Source organism: Molothrus aeneus, chromosome 5 (assembly GCF_037042795.1).
Source record: "Molothrus aeneus isolate 106 chromosome 5, BPBGC_Maene_1.0, whole genome shotgun sequence".
NCBI classification, from domain to species: domain Eukaryota; kingdom Metazoa; phylum Chordata; class Aves; order Passeriformes; family Icteridae; genus Molothrus; species Molothrus aeneus.
The window spans coordinates 40881649-40902779 of record NC_089650.1 but is presented as its reverse complement, the minus strand read 5'-3'; the positions used below and the strand labels follow the sequence as shown (position 1 = coordinate 40902779).

The 21131-nt window shown below is 37.2% G+C and overlaps 1 protein-coding gene across 3 annotated transcripts in view; it reads left to right on the top strand.

Annotated features, from left to right (window-relative positions):
* TMEM117 (transmembrane protein 117) overlaps positions 1 to 21131 on the top strand; it is a 180624-nt gene that overhangs the window by 73595 nt on the left and 85898 nt on the right. For all 3 annotated transcript variants that reach the window (XM_066549909.1, XM_066549908.1, XM_066549906.1), the window contains exon 4: positions 1786 to 1885. In XM_066549909.1, coding sequence (XP_066406006.1) covers positions 1786 to 1885 — 100 coding nt within the window. The remainder of the gene's footprint in view (positions 1 to 1785; positions 1886 to 21131) is intronic.

Below are 21131 nucleotides of genomic sequence, written 5' to 3'. Positions count from 1 at the left end.
AGAAAAGGTGGGAACCCTGGGGTTTTGTATGTGTCTCCCACTAATGGAGAAGACTAAGATGTGCTTTGCATTTGAGGGCCATTCCTTACAAGTGACACTTACTGCTGTGCCTTCTTTGTGAATAAGATATCTTTTTAAGGAATGCAGACTTGATAGTTTTCTGCCTCCACAGATGCTACAAGAAGGGCATGTCCAAGCTACAGGAAAAAAGGAATTCCAAATATTTTCCAATTATAAAAATTCTAGAAGAATATATCTGGGAGGATTGTGCTTGCCTGTTTTCAGTCTTCCTTCGTTTCTGCTGTTGCCCTCTCTTGGAGACAGAACATTGAAGCAGGGAGACTAGGCTGACCCAATGTTCCTGTTCTTACATCCTTATTTATAACATGGTGAATTTAGGATACTGATGATCTTTGAACTACATGGAATGCTGTTAAAATAGATTAGATTTTTTTTTCCAACAGAAAATTAGAGCCAGCATTTATATGCTGTTCAACAGAAAAAATAAACAGATGGCATTTTTTTAGTGACATACCAGCTGAAAGGTCATAATATGTATAATGAAAAGGACTGTTAGACTAGGACATTTTTCATGTGTCATAAAACTATTCGCTGACAATAATATTTCTGCTCTACAGCATATTAAATTCTAAGAAATTATACTATGTTATGCATGGATTAGTGCTAGCAAGACCTTCTATCTTGATCAGATATTTAGATTTTAACAGAACTGGCCCAGAGAGTGGAATCAATTTGCACTGATCCAAATGCAGAGGTAGGATCTGTATAGCTCCTAGACCTTGCAATATTTGGCATGTAACAATGGTAAGATTTGAATAATGGATAGCACAGTGTTCAAGGACACTTTTACATGTAACTGTGTCCCTTATGCACACTCCTAAATAGGCATAACAATACATAAAAATGTTTACAAGTGTCTTGAAAGCAAAGGCATCACTTGTAAAGTTCAAATACAATTGCCATTCATATTCATTATCATCATATTAGCTCTTGAGGAGAGTTGCCTCTTCTTGACCACTACAAAAGTCTTTTAGAAAAGGATATCAGTATGTTAAAATGTATGTTTTTTCAGAAAGGTTTTAATCTGGAACAAGTAGCTTTACCTTCTTAATTGTCCTTATAGCATCTTGGTGAACTTGAAGTCGATTACCAAGTGAGGTTCTAAGTCCTATCTGTTGCATTATTTAAGCAGAATGGAAATACTTCTTTTGGATTTAAGTAAAATATATCTGTGAAAATAAATTGTATAAATCTAGAAACAGTGACATCTCACTGAAATTTTGCAAAACTTGCTTACATTGATGTGTTAAAAACGTGGTTGCATCACTGATACAGTGAAAAGTCAAGCAGCTCAATTATCTTTTTAAGGATATCTTAAAGATTCTTATTTTTCTCCATGAAGGTTTCGCAAAGTCATGGATTTGAAAAATTGTAATTCTATTTGTATAAAGGAAAAAGATAAAAAAGCATAAATCATTTTCTGCTTCCAGAAGCTTTATATAATCCTAAAGTCTTTGCCAACTGTTATTTTAGCACCTTCAAAAGAGACATGGACTTCAAAATCAGATTCACATTGCATTTCTAATTGAAATCGACCCGTATGGGTTCAGTTCTATGTCAAGGCTCGGATTCTAGTAGAAAAGTTATTATGGAAGCAATGGGAAATCTTTCACAGATAATCCTAAATTTTGTCATTAATCCAAGTTCTTTGTAACCACGTTGAGCAAATATGTATGTCTTATGTTTGTGTTCTTGTTTTCACAGTGCATACATTATAACAGACTTCATGGGCATCAGGAATGAAAATTTTATGAAGGTAGCTGCAGTTGGGACTTGGATGGGAGATTTTGTCACAGCATGGATGGTAAGAACCATAATTACATTTTAAAAGGAAAGAAATATGTTTGTTGCTTTCAAGAGAAAGAGGAGAGGAGAGAAAACTCAATTTCTCTAACTCAAGTGTTTCAACCCAGAAAAGTAAAAAGTTAACAAATGCATAATGGCAGGTATTCAATTGACAGTCCAGAGGAGTTTCAGTTAAAATGTATCAGGGAGATTTTTTTTTTTCTTCTGTGAGTGGGAGTTTTGCCATTGGCTTCTGCATGGTGGCTGTCCTTTGCTATGAAGTAGCATCACAACTTGCTATCCCATGAAACAGTGAGTAACAGCTAAAGATAAATAATTTTAATGAAAAGAATTAGAAGTAAAATTAAACTGAAAGACGTGATAGAGAAAAATGGAATGAGAGGAGGAAAGCAAGCCAGTTACATGCCATGATTTGAAAGTAGTCTGATCTGACGGATTCATTTTGATCTAATTTAGGACTTGGAAAAATAAAGTTTTCACTTGGATTATACTTCTTACAAAGGCATCTTCTATGTGCAAGCCAAAGATCAGCTTAGTGAAAGAGAACCAGAAAACAACAGCTAATTTTTGGGAACAGAATAAAGTATCTGCACATTTTAATTGTTCAGAAAAAAGCATTTTGTAAAGACAAAGTGATAAAAAGTGAATTTGTTTTTTAAGATTAGGTTTTTAAGATTTGCAGAGGTAAGATTTTTAGCAATTGGATTTTAACAATGTCTTCTACCCTTCATATTTGGAACATAGTGTACAACAGACTGAAGGGAAAAAAAAGCATCAAGGATTTTTTCAGGATGTTGTTCAGTATGTGTCTGTGGTTTGTCCAAGACAAACTGTACTGTGTGAAATGGTGGCCATGAAAAGCAAGTGCAGAGAAAATAATTTGTATGTGCTTTACAGTAAGGACATCACAGAATTGGTGCCTTGACTAATGTTGACAATTAATGTTGGACATCTTCTGAATTGGTAATAAAATTAGTGGGTACTTCTGAATACCTTTAGCTTGCTTTTTTCTCATGGGCTTCCACACCTTTATTCCACTATCAAAGAAGAGATGATGCATAAACTAAGCTGAACTGAGAGAGATCCTGTGCATCCTACATATGTGACTTAGGGCTCCAGTGATAGATTAAAGACAAGTTGTTCTACATTAGGTAATGTGGGTTTTTTTCAGTCTCTCTTTTCTTGTTTCCATTTAAAAAACCACCTGTTTTGTGCAACACTGTATAAATCATGGAAAGGGTTGATTAAAAAGGCATGATCCTGATCATTTTCTGGGTACTCAAAGCCCTCTCAGGTCTCTTCACCAGCAGAGTCCCAACTGGATTGTGCCACAGCAGATTCCTGTGGCAGATGGAGGTACCACTGAAGAGTGGGAGAGAGACTAGGAGAAACTACAGAGGTGGTTTGATTAGAGGAGACTGTTTAAATTAGTCTGGTTCTATTAGCTTTCAGGAAGAGTAGAGAACATGGAATTGGAGGGTCAATGTGTTTTAGGACATGCTTTGATTGCATGAGGAGAATTAAGAGGTGTAGTGATTCATGCTTAGGTCTTCAGGGCAAAAGAGAATAGTGATATTGCTTCTGCAACACAAATCTCTAGGCCAAGTATACCAACCAGGCAATGGAAATGTCAGTGTTCAAGGGCAGCTAGGCTTGGGAGCATCAAACAAAATACTACAATTTCAGGGTCTCTACCTCAATTAGTAAAAGATGAGATTGGATGCATATGTTGGTGCATGGACATGTACCTTGGCACAAATCATGTCCCATGGCATCTAATTTAAGCAATCCATCTTATTCTATATCAACAGAAATTGCTGTGTTATTTATATTTGAATTTACTTGACCTTCTGCTTATAAAGCTCAGTGTGGAATTGATGTCAAAGTAATATGAGTCTTTCTGTGATATTATATTTTATGAAGTTTCCTCATCGTGTTTCAAAACAGAAAAGAAAAAAACAAACCTGTAAAGAAACCTTTGCACATCTTCCCATCCACAGCAGTGTTTATATTTTCTTGTTTATATTTTCTTATGTATAAGAACTATTTTTTAAAAAATCATCCATGTGTAGACTCTAAAGCAGAAGATAAATACAGAGATGTAGCCTTCACTTCACTGTGTTTGAACCATACTGGAATTAGGATCTTATTCCCTATTTTATTGCAAACTTTGGGAATAAGCAGAAATAAAACAGATGGGGTTCCATTTTAAATATGAGTAATCAGTACACAATACTATTACCCCAGGACAGTGAGGAGTGGCTTATTAAATCAGCAAAGTGATTGAAATGGGAAAATATGTTTTGGATCACTGTTTGTCTTGGATTGAAAAGGCAGAAGTAAGACTTTCTCCTCAACGCTTCAAGCTGACTGACTAGTTTTGTGACAGGATCTGACACAATTTGTAATAAAATCAGCAATATTATTTCTGTTGTGTGTAATGAGAATGGGGCTGTGCTACGGGTGCACAGAACCTTCTCCTTTGTACCTCTGGACAGGTGCATCTGCTACTAATGAACATCTTTGCTGAAATCTGTAGTAAGTGTTAGATATTCTGAAGTCTGTGAAGAAGGGAATGGGTTCAGTACACTGACTGTCTCTCTGCACTTTTCCCTCTTTGAAGCCATGGAAGTATATCTTGCAATCTTGTACCTGCTTTGCCATGCCCTCCTGCTCCCATAAAAAGTTCGTTGTCCTCATGGAGACTGCTTTTGAGGCAGACACTACAGATTTTTGCACAGTAGGATACCTTGGAAGAAAGGCTAGATTCCACCCTATAAACAAACCTATAAACTAGCAATTACAGCTGCCTTCTGGGAGAGTGCAAGCAGGCTGAGGAAGGAGCTGATTTGAGGGCAGAATCTCTGATGATTAGAATGGCCTCTCTGTGAAGATGAGCAACCTGCTGCAGCTGTGTTTTTGTGAGGGACACAGTCCTGAGCATGTGGGGTAAGGCACACTCAGAGGATAGCTGCAGGAGTGAGTGAGTGGCGCTGAAAAGTGACATAGAGAGCAGAGTAGTGTTGGCTTTCATACTGTCAAAACTGTTCCCTTTTGGTGATGGCTTTTTGGCCTCCACAAAGATTGACCCTGAGCTGTGAACTATACTCGTACACATGGCAAGCTTTGCATTAAAGACATATTGCTGCCTACAAACCCTACATACATGTGAAAGAAGTTAAACAGCAGAAGTTTAGAAGTTTGTTGTACCTTTCTTAGACATTGCTTGCTAGGATTATCAGAAGCTGAAGCAGTTGTCTTCAGCCCATGTCTGAACTCTATGAATATACCAGGCTGATCCTCCTGACAAGGGATCCTATTCCTATTTACCTTCTTTCTGAATGGCAATTTAGTTGAGATTCTCTTTTCCCATGTTAATTGCTAGGGAGAACTGGGAACATTTGAGAAATCACTGAGCAGCAGAGACTGTGGGCTCCTGTTATCAGAAACAATGATAAACTCTAGGGATGGTTTAGTATATTATTCATCAAACTAGTGTTCACCACAGATGTATCAGCATATTCTTTTTAAAAAGAGAAGCCAGGAATTTTCTCATCACTGTGCTTTAGCAGAGCACTTGACACAATGAGTGTGAACTGAATCATTGTAGCAATTCCTGGCTGTTCTTTTTGACACCTTTGCTTGACTTCAGTTTGACTTCTCCCTTGTGTGGGATGATGAAGAATTCTGGGACTGTTTCTCTTTCATCATCTTAGCAGATGAATTAGAAGGAAGTTAGGAAGTAGTACTTCCAGCATAGATGGCAGAGTGAGAGATCACTATTGTTCTGCTAATCCAGTGCTGACTAAGACACACCGTATCCACATGGATGGATGGATATGGAGGTAGAGACCTTCTGCCTAAGACTGTTCTTGTCAGGACACAGTATTGGGATTTCAAAAGGTTAGTACTGAGTAGTGAATCTACACCTCCCTTTCCTCATTAGTGGAACTGGATAATGACTCCCATATACACAAGTTGCCTGGGCTTCTGTGAAGTCTTTTAGGGGAAGGAGTCACTTCATTGGGCAACATTCTGAAATATAACTTTTGGTGAGCTGCTCCTCCCCTTGATAACGATTATCTGATTTTATGCAAGAAGGATTTTCTTTTCTGAGATTTTCAGCATTAGCTGTAAAAGCTCCAGTTTTTCAGCCTTATAATTCCAGGGGAAAAACTCACACCATTTTGTGTTCTGGCTTTGCTAGTTGTGAAAAAAATAGATTTTTGTCCATTTTTTTTTTATTCACATTCCTCTGTTAAACATTTCTGTCTTCATCCTCTGGTGAAGAAACTTTCTGTATTTCTACATTTTATGTGATTAACATGTCTTACCTGGGCAGTCCCAGTGTAACCAGCAGAGGGGCCTGTTGCTGGTTTGTAAAGAATACTCTAAAGGGCTGAAACCTTCCTTGGGATTCTTAATGCTATGAACATCAATTGTTGACAGGTTTAAGTTCATAGTTACTGCCATACAAGGACACAGTAAATCTGTAGAGTCCTAAACCAGAATGTTTTTCTGTCACATCCACCATATTAAATCTTGGGCTACAACTGTAAAAAAGCCCAGTTCCTCCACCTGGTCAGACCAAAAATCCACCCAGACTAGTATCTTAAACTGTGACTATAAGCAGAAGCCAACCAGGAGAGTAAAAATAAGCCAAAAGTATGTGGCAGGGTCCTCTAACGCTCTCCTGAAATGCGTGCAATTTTGTGTACATAATGACTCTTGATCTTAGAATTGTTTTGGTCATTTTGTAACACTTGGCATTCAACTACAAAAATTTCATGTGCCAATTTATTGCCTAGGGACTTTCTTCCATAAGCACCTTTCCTAATTCTTCACATCCAGCAAGCCATCATCCTTTTCACTGTGCAAAATTTAATATAATTATAAAGCTTTCTCACCTCACTGCTCATCCATTTTCCCAGTTTGCTTAGGCATATGACGAATAACTGCATCCCCTGCAAAAATCCCTGTGGAACTCTGGTAATGACCTCCCTCCATTGCTAGAGCTGTCTGGCTAACCTACTTAGCTTCTGTTCCTTGTCTTTTAATCAGTTATTTATCAACATAAAGGCCTTCCCTAAAGCTCTGAGTTTTGAGTTTCCATAGAAGCCTGTGACGAGGAATTTTTCAAAAGCCTACTAGAAAATTCAGCTTTGCCTATTTCAAACACATCTCCTTTATCCATGAGTTTTGTTGACCTCATTCAGTTATGCTGTTCTGAAATATCACCATTCCCGTTGTTTACAGAGCCAGCCACTTAGCACTCCTTCTGCAGCCTCAGATATTCCCTCTGCCATTAAAGAGGTATTCTAGCAATGCTGGCTGGCCCTGAAAATGCTGTTTGCAGGAAAGACAAAGTCACAGCTCAGGAGCTGTGAATGTGTGAAAGAGTATGGAGCAATCTTCATCTGCCTTATCAGTGAAAAACAGTGAGCTTATTTCCTCATGTTCATCTTACCTCATCATTACTTTTCTCTGTCCTTTTTCCTCAGCACCTCTTTGTCTTATGGCCTGGGCATTATTTTGCATGTGAAAAAAAAATTAAGCTGTGAGTATTTTGTTTTGTATGTTCTTGCATATAAAAGAATGTTCAGCAGAGCCTGAACATGGATGTTGCTGTTATGTCGAAGACAGAAATGTCCCTGCTTGTGGTAAGACCTATATTCTGAGTATGGGCATGGATTCCATGTTTAGAGACCATCAACCGTAGATACATAACCTCTCTTTTCTGAAATCTTATGTAGTCTATGTATTTCTTTGGCTCTTAAAAAGTTTTTGATAGTTTCATGATTGGATGGAATTGTTGAATCATAATTTTGAGCACAGTGACATGTGTCTGCTAAAGTGATTTTTTGAATCTGAACCCCTCTTGGTAGTCTTGCTGAGAAATGCCTTTTTCTTAATTCCCTGCTGTATAGACAGTGGACACAATCTAATTGCTGTATTTTAGGATGGAAGTACTAGCTGTCCCAAATATATTCTCACTTAGCACTTCATTTTGACTTTGTAAATGATGTTATTGTGTTTCTTTATAAAATACAGGCATAATGATCTAATACACTGTACAGTGTAGAGTGAAGTAATGAAGTACATGCATTACATGTTAGTAAACCCATCACTTGATGTTATTGTCTGGTAGATACCTGGTACCTGTAGGATACTCTTTGTGTATTTTCTTCTTTACTAATTTTTGTGATAAGAATAGATGGTTACTTATTGCCATTAAAACATTTTTAATGGCTTGCAATCTCTTGGCAAGAGTTTTAAAAGTATTTGGAGGTATTTGCTTTTGACTGTTGCCTCTGTGATCATGACAAACAACATTATTTGTAGAGTAGGATAGCAAGCTATTCAATGATTTCAAAGTGCTTTTCTTGGGTCCATTAAGAGAGAATATTATTCTTGTCCTCTTTTGCTGAGATGTAACTATCTATGTCAACATCCTAGAGTAATGAAGAGTTCATTACCACTCTGAAGAAACTAGATTAATTTACCTCTTCATTTTATTTAATCTCAAAATGCATATATGTTGCTAGAGTATGTTCACTCAATGTGAGCAACATTGATACTGGAAATACTATTGTATTGATGAAAATAGCAGACACACTAAATTATTGCAGTGAAAATATTGAGAAAACAAAATAATAATGTGACTAAAAAATGAAGTTTACTTTAGTACAGGGAAGGACACCAGTATAAAGTCTATGTTGAAGGAAAACATAACATCATCATTAAAAATAATAATGATTCCAGGATTTTGTATTTAACTTTTAGACTAAAATAATAGCCAAAAATGTGAACTCTTAAACTTACATTATTCTTGAAAAGTAATTATTCTATCCAGAAAATTCTGTTTAGCAAAAATAGTGCATAGGTTTATTTGCAAGCAGTGAAGAATCCATTTTGATGCACATTACAAGGCAATTTAAAGAGTCAGGAGTCTTGAATGACTGGCACCTTTTTTAACTCATGCCTCTGTCAAGGTTTGGGCATGACAATTTAGATTATGATCAGTGTCAATCTTCTTGATTGTTTCTATTCCACTGGCATATCAAATGACAAAATAAAACTGTAATTGAATTTGCAGCAGCATCCGAAGTGCCGTACGGCTAACAACTCTGCTGTTCTCGAGTAGCCGAAATGAAATTGGACAATGAAACATGAACTGGAAGGAGCAAAATGGATGTCACCTGTTCCTAAACTCACTTGCCAGGGCTGCACAGAAATGTAACTAATAACATTATTAGTGGCAATATGTTTCTTTCCATTGAGAGGCATACAAAAGCCAGTTGCCCCTTTTGTTCACCTGTCTATCTTGTTTTGGTTTTAATTTCTTTTCTTGAGGGCCAGTCCAGTTGCAGAAACATTCTGTAGCTAGTGGTTCTATCTCCAGGTGATAACCACAAGTAAATTCATCAGCACAATGGCAGTCCAAATATATCCAGTCATATGAGAGCTGCTAATTTTGTTTTTTTTCCACTTTCTGGGGCATGAGTGTGCTCATATCCTGCTCTGCTTCCTGACTGCCACTTAGTTATATAAGGTGGAGTGTGCCTGGTGTCATCTGAGTTCATCCAATCATCCCATCAAGTCAGATTGCACTATTATTTATTTATTGATTGATGGTGTTGCCATCTGTTCATATGCTCTAGATTATAATTATCTGCCTTTTCAAGCTTGATCTTTTTTTGTATTCCCCTGTCACTTTGTCATTTCAGTCCTGACCAGGCATTGCCGGAGGTGTTACTTCACCCCTGTCTATTTCCCACCAGTGAGCTCCTTCAGCTCATTGCTGCAGCAGTTACCTTTGTTGATAACCATTTTCTGGGCTCTAAAACATGTGCTTAGTATATCTAGCAGTAAAAGCCTCAGGATTATTTTTGAAGAAGGCCACAGCCAGCTGTACCTCAGAGTTTAAGAGTAAGAAATGCAAACCCCAAGTCAGACCCCAAAATATCTTCTACTGTAGTCTAAACAGCTACTGACATCTTCCAATTATAAGCAAACATAGTAGGAGTTCTTTCAAATAGGTGTGACATTTTCCCAGCTATCTTTTTTTTAAATTTCAATGCTTGTGAACTCATACACAGTTTTTTGTGACCTTGTGCACACTTTTCTTGAAGTCTGGATCCCATCTAAAAATACAGGAAGGGTCATATCAAATATTAATAAGAGAAATTCTGTTCTGCTAATATTGTGAAGTCAAAAGACAAGCTTTAAGGAGAAGATATGTCTTCCTGCAACTCAAATCTTGTCTGATTGATTTGTGTTGTAGCCTCAAGCAGCCATACCGCTATAAATGAGCCTGGGGGACCTCTATTTTCTCTTCTTTGTTGTCTTACTTGCCTTTGCTCTTTTTCACGTGGAATGGTATTTGCTTCTTGATGATATTTATGCAGCACATCTTGATATATCCTGGTTATATGTATTTAGAAACTGAAGTCAGAGCAGCATATAAATAAAAGTAACTATGCAGCAATTCTGCATTCTGACATGATGTACTCCATAGAAATGGTGTGAATGAGTGGGTGTCAGAAGTGCTGGAGAAGTGGGACTCTAGAAATAACATGTTCTTACTGAAGATCTTTGAGTACAGATGGCAAATGTGTAAACTGTTGGAGTCTCTAAGATGAACACTTCCTCTCTGGAACAGTCTGGTTCTGGATGAGATTGCAGCACAAACCTTTCTCACTGACTGGGGGAAGAAAATAATTTTCTTTCTGAAACTGAAATTGAAACAATTACCTCAGCTAAGATGTGCAATCAGGAGCTCTATGATCAAATGGGGAAAGATGGTTTTAAAAGTATTATGAAAGGAGTATTGGACCAACCATGCACATTCAGCTGAAGATCTTTACTGGATTAAATATGTAGCGAAGTAAGACCTTCTGTATCCACAGGGAGAGGTTAGCAGCAGATGGCAGTGGTACACAGCAATACATTTCATTAATTCTGAATTCCTTCAGAATCTGTAGGATGAACTATTAGACACTGTACACAGTGTACAAGGGAAAAAAGAAAAGAAGGATGTCGTATTATGAAAAAATATATCACAGCACTCTTGCCTAAAATAATGTTGAGAATGTTGTACATTATCTGTTCGTCTCTACAAGGAAGAGCAGGGTTAAAACTTGTAAATTAAGAAAGACACTATTTCTGATCTTAAATTGCATAATTTTAATGGGTGGGTGTTCAGCTCAGAAACTTTATCTCTGATGCTGTTTTGTAGAGAAAATGTATTTATAATATGTCCAGAAAGTAATGGCCAAATCACTCAAGTTACCAGGATATTACTTATTTTGTGTTGCATTATGCCTAAAAATGAAAGATTATTGTCACAGCAGCTACAGTACCTTAAATTGTGTTCCATGTTATCATAGGTCAACTTGAACCACAATATATCAGCAGAGCAATTAAACAAGTGCTTGAGCAAATAGAGAACAGAATTAAGTTTCCTGTGCAGTACTGCATAATATATGAATTATAATATGGTGTGAGAAGTCTTCTCTTAACGGCCCTTCTGTGAGCCCTAAATTGAATTAATCAAGAAAACCTGAATTGTAAGTGAAATCACTAGCTCTCTCTTGCATGTATGGAGAAATCATAGAAACTGTCAAATTTCAGCTTATGATACTCTAGCCAAATATATCCATACTTGTGATTGTGCTCAAGAAAGAATGAAAATTCAGTATGTTCAAACCCAGTTTTTACAGAAATAATCAGATAGGTTTGCTTCCAAAAGCTCTTTGCTGTCAAAACCCAAGTCTAACTTGGGTGCAATTCTGCTGATTGTATCAGACTTAAAATATACAATTGCTTCTTAAAAACTTAGATATTAAAAAGTTTCAATGGATATGAATTAAAATTTGTTGTAAAGCTTCATTTAATAGGAAGCACTCAGTAAGATGAGTCTAATCTCTTGGATTCTTCTTAATTTTATTTTACATTACTTGAAGTGGGAACTTGAAGTACTTTTTTTAATGGATAGAGGGATTGTCGAGTTTCACTTAAACTTTTCTAAGTACTTTTAAAACCTCCATTAAAAAGCTATTTTTGTAATTTCTTACAGTACTACGCTTCTCCAAATCACAAAAGAAATCACTGCCTCCTACACTGGCAGTAATAAAAAAGGTTTTGCATTTTCCAGACACTAGGGATTGATCTTTATAGCAACTCATGGAGATATTTATGCTAATATGCCCCTGTTTTACAATAGAGAGCTGAAACAAAGGAAAAGGGTATTGGTGATGGAGCTGAGACAAGACCTTGCCTTCAGTTTTGTATTCATCCCATCCCTGCTCTCCTCAAATCTTTAAGGGAAATTATTCTCTCTATCCCCATTGATGGCAGCATTCTAAGAGGCATCTCTGCAAAGATGCTGAATAATTTCTTCTGTGGAAAATTGCAACGGAATGTATGTGCACTGGAGATACTTCCAAGTGGTGAATGCCTGTGGACTGTGTTCCCTTTTCCCCTGGCTTCAGCTGTGTGGGAACCCAGAGTACATGGTTTTTTCTGTCATGGCTTGTTCTGGGCTCATTTCTGGCTTGTCTTCTCTTCTGCTTTGTATTTCTTTTATAACTTGTATATAGCTTTTATAACTGTACCAAAGGGATGAAGCTCATACTAATGTGTGGTTGCAGAAAATCAAGGCACATATTCCCTTTCTCTTAACCTGAAGATGTTCTTGCTTAAATTTTTTTGGCTCATCACGTGGTGACAAAAAATTAGTTTTACTACCCACCATCCTAATTTTATTGTAAAGAAACAATTTAAGTAGAGTTATTAGACAAGATAATCTACTTCATCATGGACAGAGTTCTGTCAGGAGCATTATCATAATGAGGACAAATCATGTAGGTATGATTACATTGGTCCAGCACTAGTGCAAGGCACAGCTCAGGTTGCAGCACATCAGTGTTGTATTAGGCAGAACCATAATTTTCAGACTACAGACATATTTTGTATGCGCTTCCTTTTATATCTCACAGACCTCCAGAATATCCATGGCAGATGAGGAACAGGCTTTATTCCTGGATGGCTTTATACATTTTTACTTGGGTCAACACTTGACCCAGAGAATGAAGGAAGTATTTGTTTGACCAAGTAGTAGTTTGGTCTCAGAATTGGTAAGATTTACATTTGGACAGCTACAGATTTTAATATTTTATTCTGAGCTGATTTTCTGGGTTGTCTTAATAGTCAATGAAGAGAAAAAGTCCTGCTAAGCCATTGGACTATATTTGGCATCTAAAATGATGCAAATAAATCATATTGTAAAACCACATATTTCTGTCCACTGGTAGTAAAGGAATTATAAGGTGACTCAGAGTTAGATATTTATATTCAAGGTATTCAGGTTTTGTGTCCTGGGAAAACCCAGGACACTTACAGGGGATATAGAAGTTGTTCCACAAAGCAGCAGAATTAAAACATGTAATGGTTTACTGTTAAGCATCCCTTGGAATTAAGGAAGGTAAAGGAATACTTCCAGAATGTCAAGGATTTCCTGATGAAACATTAAAAGAACTTCACATAAAGTCAGAGGTTCATGCAGCAGTGGGTAAATGAAACCATAACACAAATAAACCAGCAGGAATCCACATGTAACAGCAGTGTGAAATCCAGGATTGTATTCACAGTAATGAGAACAAGCATGTCAGTGTATCCTCCAGAACTTTAAAATTTGCCTTGAAGTTAGGAAAATTGCTAAGAAGAAATGTTATTTAAGTTATCTAAATTTCAAGACATATTTCAAAGGATAACAGGCATTAATAGATGAAATAATTTGTGCATGTATGTGTTCCTGAAAGGCAGCCTTTTTTGTGTTCTGTTGTTACTGATACAAAACAGGCTTTTTAAGGCAATTGAAGGCAAACATTTATGACTAAGCTGATCTGTGGCCACAGAAAGCTTTGGCTCATTGATTTCCCCTGAATTTCCTGTCCTGTGGTGATTTTCATGTACATTCTCTTTGGTGTGACCATAGCCAGACTGGGCCTGTATCTTCAACTAAGTTTTTTCATGCTTTGCTAACCTACTATTTTTATTGATTTAATTCTATTACAAGGTTATCTTATGCTAGTTGGTAGATGAAGGACTATTAAATGAGTTGAGGTAGCATGAAGGGCCTGAATCAGCCACATGATGCTCAAAGCCAGATGCTTGGGAATGATCTCAGAACAGATGCCAACACTGGCTGACTATTCCTCTGTGAGGTCTTTTCTCTGGCTCCTTGTCTGGTCAACTCTACACCTTCTTTCTCCTTTGGAAATGCATAGAGATTTGGAGCTGAAAATAGAGTGTAGTGAGACCTCCAAGCCATTCTAACATTACATGGTGTTGCCCTGTTGGGTTATTGAAGACTGTTTAGCACTCACTGGAATAAAACTTCGTATTGCAAAAATGAAATCTGAATTACCAACAAGTATTACAAAAATCCAGTTATTTGACAAGAAAGGATAATAAGGTACTGAGAATTTAGCTGTAATGTGGGGTTTGTATTAAAAGCTCTGAAATCTAACCACTGAATGATGATGTCTCTAATTGTTGCCTCAGAAATCAGCTTTTTCCTCTTAAGTTTTTTTATTTAAAACTCATTGCTTGTTATTCATTTCAAGCTGTAGATGCTAAAAAAAGATTGTCTTTTTCTATTCTTATTTCTGTGTGTCAGTATTCTGGGATATTCTAAGTGGTTCCCAAATATATTTTAATTCTGGTTCTACCTGTCTCTCTTCCTGCTCTCATCCTTTCTGTGCACCACACAATGTCTTAAACTCCTCATATTTCCTTCTGTCTTTGTAATTTGTTCATTCCCTTGCCCAGTATTTTTTACACTCAACAGCCTCTCCATACACATTACACTTCAGTTCTTTCGCAGGAATTAAATTTCTGACCACTTAATTAATGATGACTTAATTGATCTATTCATTTCTTGTACTTCTATCTTCTCTGTTTCACCTTTTGACACCTCTGTGATGTAAAAAAGGCACTGAGTGTTTTTCACTGACTGTTTGTGTGGGGTTTTGCAAACTGTATAATGCTAAGGCTATGCTGCAATAATAAACATTAGTGCTGATTGAATTTTTTAGCATTAACACAATTGCTTCACTCTCCTCGTGTATTGTGGTCAATGGAGGAAGTCCTGCACACCCCCCATGCTTGCTGTTTTCTTGTTGCAATGATAAACATGATGAGTAGTCTGTTTTGAGGCTCAGAGGGGGCAGTGTACAAGCTTACAGCTCTCACTGGCACCAAGGACTGTCCTTGCTGTGCAGTCCTGATGTGTATTTTCTGATATCTACATGCTCCTCTTCAGCCCAGGAGAGACCTCTCTGTCAAATGGGTCAATATTATGTAGAAGGTTGAATCCTTTTCACTGAGGATTTAATCAGTGCCTCACCAGACTATATAAAAGAAACCAAAATGAGGAGATTTACAGGAATACAGCAGGGGCATGACCACAGCAATCTGCCAGCCACTTCTAATGGCTATACTTTAATAACACAGTTAAAGGAAATTGCAGGAGACAGATTGCTGAATTAACCCTGGCTGTAACTTTTACCTGTACAGAGTTGCATGAGGTGGGCCTTGGTGAATGTGGTCCTTTCTCTGTGGTTAAACTACATCTTTACACCTGCTCTTAGTAATGAAGCACAGATGCTGGTGACATACATTCACTGCAAGTGGCAATGCAGGGCAGACTTGTCAGAGAAAACTCAGATTGGCATTAGAAATTTTGATTAATTTAGTAAAATTAATTGCTAAAATCATAATGCATTTCAGAATAAGGTATACAATTGCAGCAAACGATCAGTTTATTTTTGGAAGAGGAGTAGATGGAATAGCTTGTATTTAAATAAAAATAAATTCTAAAACTTAGTAGTAGGACAGGAAGATGTACTCACTTTGCTGCATTAACTTGTGGACAGTTCATTAATGAACATCACCAGGCAGCAAAACATGTCAACATTACAGAAGGACTCAGTGTGCCACCCATGCAGCTATAGCTTGTGAACCTCTGTGCAGTGTCCTGACTATCAGCATTAGTACTGATAAAGTTTCATTACTGATGACTTTAGAGCCAAGGTATTTTTAAAAGAAAAGTCTGATTCCACACGCACTTTTATAATCATTTAGCTGCACCCTTATCAAAACTAGTTTGACAATGTGAGAATGATCATCCCACAAACCTTACAGAATTATTTGTGTAAAAAGTAGTGTACAGATTGAGCCCACAAACCAGTAAATTTGGAGGAGCCCTTTAAAAGTTTTAAGAGAGCTCCCACTCCTTGTTCTGTAGCTCTAGTAGCTGCTGCTCTGGTTTCAGTTCACTTATAAACATTGAATCCAGCCCCCAGCATCATTGCATGAGGTCACTTGAGAGAAAAATTGAATTATTCATTGTGGTTTTAAAATTTTTTGAAGTTCAGATGTTCAAGAGCTCACAGTCTATTCTATGCAGTATACTGAATGACTTCAGAGAGCAGTGTTGGTTTTGTTCTTGGGCTTCTGCTGCTGTCCATAAAGCACTTAGGCAGTGTTTTTGCAGTGTATGATGTCAGAAACGTAATCCCTCGAGTGAATGATATGCATTTGTATTCATGCCAGGTCATCTTATTACCCTAAGGTTTTTACTCAGTCCAGTTGCTTCCAGCAGCTGACAAATCTTTGAACTTTGTGCAGCACTGTTCTTCAGTAACACCCATATCTCAGTTAAGGATAAAGTCCCAGGACTGAAGTGTGACATTGTGATAGTATAAAGAGTGTTAAAAGTTCAGTCTCATTCCTTCTGATCCTAATAACTGTTTATGACAGCCTGTGCTATTTTTCTTTCAGATGCTGAAAACACTTGTTAAAGTGAGTTAAATTTTTATGAGACTGAATATTCCTTTCCTCTTACAAAAATATTCAAGAGGATATTTTTCTGTCCATCTGAAGCACTGCACTGTTTAAAACACAGCACTTTTAAGTGGGCTGTTTTGAATTTCCTATCACTGTTGAGTTTCCCAAAGTAAAAGTACTTTATGGAAGAAGGAGAGAGAAGTGCTTTTACTGGGAGAAAGGACCATTGTCTTTCTAGAGAAAAAACTTAAATTTTAATTACCAGTAACTCTAATCCAATGAGGAAGAAATTGGAAGAATGACTTGAAACTCACTTTTCAGTAATTTTCATTGGCCTCAAGAGAGGATATGTTTGAGACAGTAGGTAGGCAGTTTTCTATGCTTTTTTCCTAGTCTAGAAACCACAAAATAGGAGCAGTTACTAAAGTATTACACCTCTCACTATGTGTGTCCATTTTGTATTTACATCTGGCAATGATTATACACTGAAGACTGGCATCCAATCCATCCACCCATTTTGCATTTTGGTGGGGAAGAAACTTGTGGAAGATCTGAGGATTTTGTCTGGTGAGATTTAGTAGTTTCCCTCTTAATGGTAGCACTCTCACCAAGATTTAGCTTCTGTAAAGTTAGTTCTTCTGCATTGCTGAGCTTCTTCCCTTGGCTGACAGCTTCATTGTTCCAAGGGAACAGAGCTGTCAGAAAAGGTCATCACTGCAGAGGGGATGGAGGTCTCTCAAGTACCTAAGGCCAGTCCCACAGAGAGTTTTGAGGACCATGGAAATAACCTCCACCTGGACTCTGAAATCGTGAGGGAGCTTGTGCAGAGACCAGTGTGCCAGGATGATGCATTCACAGTGGCTTGTGTTGCTAAGCAGACTAGCAGCTGCTTTTGTAGCAGTGGGAGTTCTTTTCACAGTATGTATTTTTCAGTCTTGGATACTATGAGATGCAGTAATCAATCTGGAGGTCATAGGTTTGTGGATCCCTGCTGCCTAGTCTCTGTCAGATTGATTCTGAAGAGAAGTATATTTTTTCAGTACTTCATTCAACAATAAGTTGATGTTTAGTAAGGTGGCAGATTTTCTTCATTTCTTTGTGGTCTTTGTTGGGAGTGAAGAGGAAGAAGTAGTAGTTTGACTGGATTTAGGAGTGGTTCTTGTATTCTATCTATCCCATACATCAGAATACTCAGTTTCCTTGGGTACAGTATGAGGTTTATGGGTTCCCCACTTTGCTCATAGGATGGCAGCTGTTGACTAGATGATTAAGAATTTCCTGTTAAATCCTGCAGTTCAAATTTATCTCTGTATTCATGTCTGTATAACTAGGGAAAAACAGCCTGTCTGTAATCTGAATGTTCTCTGTGCTTCTCAGTGTTTTCTTTATCTTTTAATTTGTTTGAAAATATTTGAAAGTATTTATATTAAAGTAATTGGTACTTTAAGAAAAAACCATGAGTATCCTTTTTTTAAATGAAAAAAGAGGAGATTCAAAAGCATGTCTGACAGCTAGACTAACTACTCTGTGGAAATAGTTTTCATAGCATACTCTTGAAATATTTTTACACAGAGCAGTTAAAAAGACCTTGAAGGATTATTCAAAATCATGTTTCTGCAGAGAATATATTGCCACATACAGATACTGAATAAAAGGAAGAAAATTCACTGCTATCACCTCTAACATTATTGGAGGATTCTATGGATGTTCCTGCACTGGCTTCTATTGATAACAATAAGCAAATCACTTATTTTCAAGTATTTGTGCACCTTACTGATTTTATAGGCAGCCTACCAACCCCTAATTCACCAGAAATGTTAAAATCTAGGAGAAATAACTTTTTGTGAAGAATGCTGATTAGAAAGGACATGAAAATTCAAGGTAAGGAATCTGTCTCCTGTGCTATGTTCAGCAAGCCAACTTGCTAACTTAAGCATTTCACTGCAGCACCTATGTGGAACTAATGATTACTGCCTGTGCTAATAACTAAAAGATGTTACAAGCAATGCATGTAGCATTTTCACTTTCATCTGGTAGTATGTTGCAAGTATATTTTGAAAAACAAGAACATGGGAATAAGAAAACCGAGTCACAACACAGCCATGTGTGCTAAATTAGTTATCCAAGTAACCCCATTGCATCTTGGTATATCATGTTATAATTCTGCTGCATTTTCTTGCCTTGTCTACAAAGATAAAGCTTGGAGAAAATTAACTGCATCTACTGAGGAATTCAGTAATAAGCCCAGAAGAATAATAAAAACTGTGTTTAAGTCAACAGCTTAAAGGAAACAGCTGTGCAAGAACAATGGCTTTTGAAACAGGGTGAATCTTGACAGAAGCTCAGATCCTGTATATTTCAGCCTTGTTCATTTGTCAACATAAAGGCAAGATAAAATCTTATGGGATTAAGTAAACTCCATAGCTAAAAATACTGTTTGACAGTGCTTGTAGACGCTTGACAAGCCTACAAAGATAATATATTGGTAGTCTTTTCATCTAGAAAAGAATATGTTTTTAAGGAGGGTGAATGCCTTTATTGAATTTGGATTCAAGCAGTGTAGTATTAGTACCTTCAAGCAATTTTAACCAGATGTTGCATTTTTCTTCTTTTCAGACTTTTCAAATACAGATGGTAAGGAAATCATGCGTGAAATACTTCTAAATAGAACCTTTAATTAATATTTAGAAACTTTTTTGCAGCTGGCAGGGTTTCTAAAACTGTTTATCTAATTTTTTAAACTGTGACCCATGATTGGAATTTAATTTAGTTAATGAGGATTTTTTGTAATTTTAAGTTCTGTATTTCATATGTACTTTGCAGCAGCTTTGTAGCATACCTGTTCCTAAACTGAGCATGCCACCCCCATTGATGCCAGTTGTGCTGGATGCATTACATATTGTTAATGAGGAGCAGTGACAGGCACCCAGAGTGTCAGATCTGTAATTTGTGTCAAACAAATCTGATGAGAGTACAATAAAACATGACAGGAAAGTCTGACTGCCTTGTGAAGGGCAAGAGTGCAGGCAGAACAGTAAAGTCTAGGCTGAACTCTGTTCTCTCTTAGGTGTATTTAGAATAAGGGTCCTTCTTTCCATACAGTCACATTAATGGACTTGCCCTAATCAGTGCAGTGGAGAGCAGAATTCAGCCCTTTCATCCTTTTTTCATAGGAGCTTTCCACTGATATTGGCAAGATGCAGTTCCTGAGTCAGACCTGCTGTTAACCTTCAAAATGAGCAGAAGGTATTTTGAGATCCCATGAGGATCATAAACTTCTCCATTTTCATTTTTGTTTTTAAAAGGCATTTCTATTGCCATGTGTAGAACAGCTGAGACTTTTTTTCTATATCAAACATCAAAATGTTAACTTTGCAAAGGGCAGTTCCAAAGAGATATGTTATACTTTGCATGCATGTGCAACATCCTGCATTTTTCTGGGAAGATTCTCACACTAGTTCACCCTCCAGTAGGTATCTGGATGGTGAACCTTACTTCCATTATCTGCTGTATTTGCAACATACTGTTACTAAAATCCCAACAAAGAAAAGGAAATCTGTGGGTTTTGGCCAGCCATAGCTGTACCTCATCAGTCCAGGTGTGTGAACCTCACTGCTCTTAGAGGAATGAAGTTTGCACATTTATAACTGGAGCTTCAGGTGTAAAAAGATCACACTTTTGCCTGGCAGATTGACAGCAAATTGGTGATGGTGATGCCTTGAAGAGCAATCAAACAACGTTGCTGTTTATCAATCCTAACACTGAGAGCTGAGTCAGAGCTTGAGGGTAGGTAGGAGCAGAAAAGTACAAATGCAGTTTGAAGCTTTTACTGTCTTCTAATGCCCAAGTCTGAGACTAGGGATCTGGGCCAAGAAATACTGTTAGCTTAGAAAATGATTTTAAATGAAAGTCACAGTAGACTGTTTTTCACACAGAAACAAATATCATGTGTCTGCAAAGACATCTTCAGAAAAAATAAAGCATGTCCAAAATATTCCCATAATTTACTATTTACTGCGATGAAAAAGCAAAGAAATCTCCAGTATAGCAAACTGGTAGAGCTGTCTGGGCAAGTACCTTTGAAAGAGCTGAAATTAAACAGGCTTTGTTCATTTGCCCTCCTTAACATTTCCATGTAGTTGGTACTGCTTATCTGTTTGGGTTTTTTATCTTTTATTCTCTGGGAACTATAAAGCAGCATGTTCTTATTGATATGATAATATGGAGACCAAACAAAAGTCTGGAAATGAAGATGGTCATGGCCATGCAGAACTTTCTTAAACAGCCTCCTCAGTGTTCTTTTACCACCCATCAGTTTCAGATTTTCCAACCACACACGAGTCAGCAGAGTGGCTCATATGAACCTTCTCCATCAGCTTCAGTACAAAGTC